This window comes from Habropoda laboriosa, unplaced genomic scaffold (genome assembly GCF_001263275.1).
Source record: "Habropoda laboriosa isolate 0110345459 unplaced genomic scaffold, ASM126327v1 scaffold186, whole genome shotgun sequence".
Classification (NCBI taxonomy): domain Eukaryota; kingdom Metazoa; phylum Arthropoda; class Insecta; order Hymenoptera; family Apidae; genus Habropoda; species Habropoda laboriosa.
In genome coordinates, this window is record NW_017100427.1 from 1505823 (window position 1) to 1513553 (window position 7731).

The 7731-nt window shown below is 45.6% G+C and overlaps 1 protein-coding gene across 1 annotated transcript in view; it reads right to left on the reverse strand.

Annotated features, from left to right (window-relative positions):
* Nucleotides 1-7520, reverse strand: part of LOC108575545 (putative uncharacterized protein DDB_G0277255) — a 38210-nt gene extending 30690 nt beyond the window's left edge. Inside the window, exon 1 of the mRNA XM_017938367.1 lies at nucleotides 7433-7520. Coding sequence (XP_017793856.1) covers nucleotides 7433-7520 — 88 coding nt within the window. The remainder of the gene's footprint in view (nucleotides 1-7432) is intronic.
* Between the last annotated feature and the right edge of the window lie 211 nt (nucleotides 7521-7731).

Genomic DNA, 7731 nt, shown 5'->3' on the forward strand with positions numbered 1-7731 from the left:
TCCGCCGACAGATCGCCGGTCGAAGACACACTGGCTCTCGTCTGACACCTCCTCCCTCCCCCGACACATCCTCGTACCGTCCGTCTAAATCGCATTAATCGCGACACACGATCCTACTTTGAACCTATTCAACGCTTAACTTCACGAGTTCGATGCTACGAACTTAATGAAAATAGACTGTAATAAAGTATGCTTTTAATTTTCGTTCTAATTTCATACTCGTATTAGCAAGATTGAGAGTTATTAGGCAAAAATTATGTGGAATATTTGAGCTATCCTCGTTAACCCCTAACTAAGTGGAACGGAAACTTCACTCGGTGAAGTGAATTATAAAATTATAAAATTTACCACGCATTATTTCATAGCATTCTTTACGTCAACTGTTTGCAAACCCGTGAAACTAAAAAAGCTGCAAGATTCGAAATTAGCCAATGACCGCGACCTTACTCACATCCCGTTCGACGATCAAAAGCGGCGTGTCGCGTGGCGTCGTTTCGCGTTACTTTTCACGAACCAAGGGACAAAAAAAAAAAATCGCGTTTCCGGTTGCCGGACAAGAGGCGAAAAAACGACGGCGAAAGAGGGGGTGAAGAAAAATGAGAAAAAGGGAGAATTACGCGATTATCGCCGAGCACACGGAGAAAGAAAAAAGGAGAGAGAGTGAGAGGGAGCGATAAGCCGTCAAAGGGCATTTGCCGCGGCCGGACCAGTCAGATAGTTCTCCCGCGCTAAACACGTTACCACGATGACAACAGAGAGGGGCAAAAGAAGCGGCCGGTGGGAGGGAGAGGGTCAGAGAGCGAGGGCGGGTGAGAAGCACCGGGCCAGAAGGGAGCGAGAGAAGAAGAAAAAGGAGAATGAGAAAAAAGCATCGTCAGAGCAGCTAGGTAACCACCAGGAGTCGAGAGTTATCGTCTGGCGATAAAAGTCGATGGCGATAATAACGGCGATATACTCGTCCCCCCCTTTGGTACTCCTCCGCCTCGCTGCTCCCACCCTCGTGTTCCGCTGTCCTTCTTTCTTTCTCGTTCGACCAGGGTGATGCACTGGTCTGGCCTGCGTCCGCCCGTCTGGCTGTCAACGGGTCGTTGAACCCCCCTCTTGCCCCTCTTATAACCCAGCCGACCGGTGTCTTCAAAGCTTCGAGACTTATCGTCGTTTAAATGCAACGCCGCGGTCTCCGCTCCATGGCTGCACGCAGCCGACCCTCCTCTTTGCCCTTACCCCTTCCCCTCCCCCAAAGTGGGCAGCCGCATTTCTGAACGAGCCGCGCCGCGATCCACCGATTCGACCGTCCTTCGTTGGGCTTCGTAGAGGTACCTATTATACACGTAACTCGAGGACACGTACGTACAAGGACGATGTAACACGATTGTCGACCGTGAATGAGAGTAGCCACACCAATGAACACGGTGCTCGACTGCCCTTACGACGATCAATCATTCGAACGTGATCACGGTGAAAGGTGGAGGAATTTCGATAGAGAGACAGCAGGATTGCGCGTTTCTTCTACCCCGTCACTCTTTAACGGGTTCAAGCATACTCTCTTACTTCAAACGTTCCTCTCCACAGGGCTCTTCTACACACACCCAAAGAGCAACGGAGTTTTCCGGGCGGGGGGTGGGAGGACGGTCGTGAACTTTCCTCCCCAATCAGCTCGCGAAGCGGCGCTCATCGGTGAATGGGGGATTCCCGGTGGTTCGAAGAGGGACGCGTACCGGTTGGGTGGCATGTAGCTAGCAGATGCAATGCATTTCCTTCGGAAACAATTTAATCGACGCCGTTACCACCGAAGACGAACGAAAGACAGTCTTGGAGGGTGGTATGAAAGGGTGTGAGAGGACGAAGAAGAAGCGAACGGGGAGAATAAAAGAAATTGAGATGGAAGGTGAAAGAAGGTGCCTACTAGAAATGGTAATAATAAAATCTGGAGGAGTGGAGAGTTAGGGAGTGAGAGAGAGAGAGAGAGAGAGAGAGGGGTCGCGAGTCAGGGCGGTCGGGTGCAGCGGTTGGGACAGAGGATAGGTCGGCGGAGGCGTGAGGACAGAGTATTTTAACTTTTTAAGGGGGTGTACGGAGCAGTAGGAGCGGAGCAGTTCACTCGAACAGTTTGGTTGGCTTGTCTGCTGGGGGTGAATCGGGGGTTAGTCTAGACGGGAGTCCCCCGACTTCCACCACCTCCACCCTCTGCCCCCAACAGCCCCACACCCACGTTGCGCACCAACCCCGGCCGCACCACCAGCGTCACCACTACTAGCACCACTACCGGCTCTCAGACTACGAGCAGACAAGTTGCGACCAATGTCGTAGCAACCTCTCCTTTCATCGTCTCATTCTCTCTCTCTCTACCCCTTTCTCCTCACACCTTCCCCGATGCACTCGTCCAAAATCTCTTAACCGTTCTCTCTCTTTCTTTCTCTCGCGTAATCTCGCTTCTCTTTCTCTCTCTCTCTCTCTCTCTTACTCTCGCTTTCGAGGCTCGAACCAACGAGTGGATGTACAAAAATGCAAGCGGCAGGAACAACGCGGCGGAGACGGGGGAAAAAAGGGCGCGAAGAAAGCGGCCGGGGGAAGAAGAGACTGCCGGTGTGGCTCTGAATCGACGGTGTAAAAAAAAAAGAAAGAAGGGGGGGAGGAGGAAGAAACGAAGCGTTATCCGGAAAAGCGGCGACCGCGAGAGTCGTTTGCGTGCTCGCCCGAACACAAGACACACACTCTCTCTCTGTCTCTCGCTTTCGAGGATGTAGCGGAACACAACGGTGTGTGGATGAACACTCTCCTCTGGAAGCTACTCGACGCTTCGAATGAGAGACATGATGTTAGAATACTAATAATAGAGGTGCTTATTTGCACGACAAGCGGGCGTTCGGCTTGCTAAATGACGACGTATTTATTCGTGCCACCTGAATAGGGTAAATAAATATCAGTACGAGTCGTAATTCGCCCGTGGAACAGTGGATTCTTGGTTGAGGGTGCCGGAAATGGGTTGTGTTTCGCGCGAATTTTACGCGCCGTAATCGTACCAATGGAACAGCTCGTCGTTTCAAATGGTAATTAACATTTCCGCGTTATAATTTGAACGACGAGTGCGAGCATAATAGAACGATCTCGTGTCGCTCGCTTGTTTTATTAGCGTGAAGCGCTAATGGAGTGATTAAAGGGAAAAGTGATTGTGGATGCTGCGATGAAGTTTTGTGAACTATCCGAGTACCTCAGGTGGTGAACGTCTTATCGAGCGAGAAAGTCATACTACTATCGCCAAAGAATCTTATTTTTTTAATTAAAAAAAAGTTTTCTTTTTCAAAGGTAATTTTGCAGGTATTAAAAATACTTTATCAAGCTTCGGTAAATTTTAGTATTGAAAAGCTTGGCCCAGTTAAAAGTTTATATCTTAGTTTGATCTTTACTGATACCAGATTTCAGTAAAATCTTATCTAATGAAATTTTGTAAAGATGAGTTTTTTCTGATCGATATACTCAAATTAAAAGCAACCAGTTAGGCTCTCCGTGACTTTCTACAAAGCTTCGTAGTATTTGAAAATATTCCAACATTACGCGTTGCATTTTCCTGTATTTATCAGCCTATACTTCGTCGTTTATCCTCAATTTTCACCATTTTCCAATTCCACAAAGTACAGCGACAAACTCCTGCGCTCGAGCTTCGAAATTCGTCAAACAAATACGATCTTAACAGGTTAATTACACATTTCGAGGAGTATATAGCCGGTATCAAACTTGCGCAACATTCTAGAGCTTCCAAAGCGCTGTACGTATACTTTACCAGGAGATAAAGTCGCTTAAGTACCCTCTGCTCTAACTATTTCAAACAACCTGGCTGAAACTTCGGGTGTACGCGCCATTATGCCAAAAGAACGCCTCGCTGGAATCGTCCGATTAAGCGGCTGAAAGCCCCTTCTTGGATGAGGAACAGAATCTCGCACGTGGCATTATCTGAAACAGCGATCGGCGACGATACGATGATCTATACACAAGGGAGAGAGAGAGAGAGAGAGAGAGAGAGAAAAAGGAGAAAATCACTTGGAAAAATTCTCGACGACTCGTCCGTTTGCCTAATGCGCTTTGTGCTCGTTACTTGCGTTTATGGGAGGATAAATAGCATGACGAGGCTGAACCTTCCTCTCTTTGAACAGAGAAAGAGAGAGAGAAGAGCCACGACGATCTGTTGAATAATAATATATTCTCCGACGGGCTCCAATAATGCGGCATTGAATCTTTGCACGCTCATAAGAGGCGATCGTGCAGTAAGACGTGTAACTGTGGCTACGCCTCGTCCACGTGTCCGCGGCGCATAAGCACGTCATTGTTCCATTACAACGTCCAGCAACCAGAGATACAGCAACAATAACATTATACGTGTAAACAATGGTGCAACGACCTCGTAGAGATCACGCGGTTCGGTCAACCAGTGCAATCACGCGCTTGGAAAAGCGGAGGAGTGGTCAGCGTGCTTGTGCGGGAAGAATCAATGGTTTTGTGAAAAGTACGTCTTATCGAATAATAGGAAATTATTAAACGTTCGCTCAAGTTATAAGATATGAAAATCGAAGAACGAGTACGTCCTTCGCGAGGAAACAGGGGTTCGGCGATGCGGCCGTAGCGTCGCCATTTTGTGAAGAAATTAAGTGAAAAAAATATTTTTACATTCCCTAAGGTTGATATAATAAGGCACTTGTAAAAAAGTTTTCTATCGAGTGGATAATTTTCTTGAAAGAAAAATAAGAATGTTAGGTATCGTCCTCAGGGGTGGTCCAACCCCTTAAGAGGAACTTAATTGATTGTGTAATTAGTTTGGTTAGTTTGATAAAACTTATGCTTCACGAAAGTCCCATTTATTTAAATAGGGTAAATAACCTCTCAGTATACAAAGATAAATGAGCACACCCGGTTCAAAAAATGCTGAATCTTCCAAAATTGTCCAAAACAGTCGATTGAAACGTTTATCGTTGGAATAGTAAAGAGACCGAGAAAAGCGATATTTCTCCTCATATTTTACACGGCGGGAAAGGTTGTCGTTTAAATGGTCCGCGCGGCGTAAACTGTTCTTTTACACGGAGACCCATTTCCTATGCGAAACGATGACAAGAAGGACGGCGTAACAGGGCTGTGTAAATTTACAAGGTAACCTCGTAATTCTCAAACGAAATGAGACGTCACATTCGACGAGGTTCCCTATGGAAAGTGACGCCCGGTGGACGCGTAATTCCCGCACGGTTCGCCAATTTTCCTCGAGAGGAGCCGGGTATAAGCTGAGGCGCGTCGCCTCGCCTCGCCTCGCGTCGACAACAAGCCCAGCACGAAATTTCTTTTGTGGAATCAAAGGCGAGTGCCGGGAACGAGTCAAGGGCAAATTCCCTGACAGCCGCGTGATACGAGCGAAACGCGAAATACGTGCACGATCCCTTTGATCTCGCTAGTGACTGTCCGCCACCTTGTAAAGCGTATTGAAATTTTCCAGGAGCAAATCGTGTCGATGTGTAGCCGGGCAGAATACGGCGGCGGGTTGGGCACAGCTCAAAGCGATGCGTGGAATGTAATTGTCGGGCTCACGAAGAATGCACGAACGCCTGACAAAGACGTTGTTACTATACATTCGACCTTTCTCTCTCTATCACACCGGTGTACCCTCTTTCTCCCTTCCGCGACACTTGGACCACTCCTTCAGACGCAGGACTTACAGTTAACGCCCTTACCGACCGCTCGTCACAAAGAATCCTGTAGGCGTCACACGGTTCGAAATTGTTAACGCGACTTTTCGGTATTAAATAACCGTTTGTCACGATAATTACAAGCCGCAACGTCGGAATTATAGACTCTGTTATACATTATTTCAACCATGGCTGAGTTATAGGGTATTGAATCGAACGGGTTTGTTTAGGTCGTAGTAGATCGTTCGCGTCTGTACGAAACGGAGTAGCAGCAAGTAGAATATTCCCGGTCTAGATCAGACCTAGGAAGAGGGAGCTAGGTTTCTTTCGAACAAGCGGTAGATAGGAATTCTGATTTTCTTTACTAATTTTTTTGTTTTTTAATTGTTTTGAGAACTTCGTGAACAACTTACGATCTACGTTTCTATTTGACGTATTTTGAAATTGTCACTCGAGCTTCGAAATATTGGGGTGTTTCGACGAGCAGTGTTTTTATGTATTAGAAGAAACGAAAGTCGATGGAAATATACGAAATTCGCATATATTCTGGAAGATTATTTTTTCCAGTGTCTTTTGAAAGTGTATTCGTTACAATTACTAATTTTTTCTCGGAGTTATACTTTTTGAAAATAAAACTAAAAATAGAAAAAGGGAAATATTTACAATGCGAATTTTCCAGGCAACCTAATACTGTAAACTTAGAAGTACCTATCGTCTCGAAGATAACCCTTTGCACACCAAAATACATCAGCAACTGTTCTCCAGACGGAGGAGAAGATCCGCGAAACGAAAAGGTGATATTTAAAAACGAAAACACCTCGTACGATCCGATTATTCGGAGAACAATGTGTTTTCGTCCGGTTCTGCGATTGTTGAGCCGCGACGGGGTCGCAAGGTTCCTGGAATGCGCACAATGCACGCCGGCTTGCGCTCGAGTGGCGTCGAGCCGTGGCCAAGAGCGAAATATAAATTGTTAATGCGGGCTGGTTATTGTCGAGTTAATTTTAATCGCGTTTTATGCCAAGATCAACGCGCCCACTTTGTATATTCATGACTGACGATCGTCTTGTTGCTTAATTCTCCGTCGGGCCATTATGCTCGCAGGAGGCGAACGAGAAGCAGATTTGCCCTCGGCGATCCTTCTCCACAACGATACACGCACCTCTTCCTCTTCGTCGTCTTCCTCCTTCTGTTCTTCTCCAACGATTTCTTCCAAAAGGATGTAAAAAAATTAGCGATCGTCACTTTAGGGGGCGAATCTTCGCCCTTCGATCAGTGGAGATTTTTGAAAAAGGGAAAATTGACGCAAAATTGCTTATGCGTCTTCCTCCTTCTGTTCTTCTCCAGCGATTTCTTCCAAAAGGATGTAAAAAAATTAGCGATCGTCACTTTAGGGGGTGAATCTTCGCCCTTCGATCAGTGGAGATTTTTGAAAAAGGGAAAATTGACGCAAAATTGCTTATAATCGTTGGAAATTAATTTTTTATTTTTCTTTCACTTCTGCGTATTCTACTCGACAAGAAGAGAAAAATATTATAAGGAGATGTATGCCGTAAACGAACAACTTTCCGGATAAAAATTGGTCAAGTTTTAGTGACGATTTGATTTTGTAGAGTTACACATATACAGGGTGATCCAGTTTTTTTTCCACAGTGATAAAAATGAACCTGCAGCTATCAATGATTGAGGCGCAGACAAATTTTTCGAATGTAGGAAAAAGTAATTTCGAGTTTACGACTTCGTCGTATCGCTTCCACCAACTATACCTTTTTGCGCCTTATTGTTAGCCATAGGGAGCTGCTGTTTTCGTTTATAAGAGCCTTGCCTGTCCATCTGTTTCCACGTGTCCACCATCACTATTTACACAATGTTGCAGTCTGTTATTTATTTCATGAATTGCAGTCTGTGTAATTGTATTCTGTTATGCAGTGTTCCATAATGTGCGGTAATAATAATAACAGCTGTAATGTCATGTATGTTAGAGTACTAGCGGCAACATAATACTATTATTGCAGAATAATGCTAACAACATAAACACATTTAAAATACATTGAGAATTAGAAAG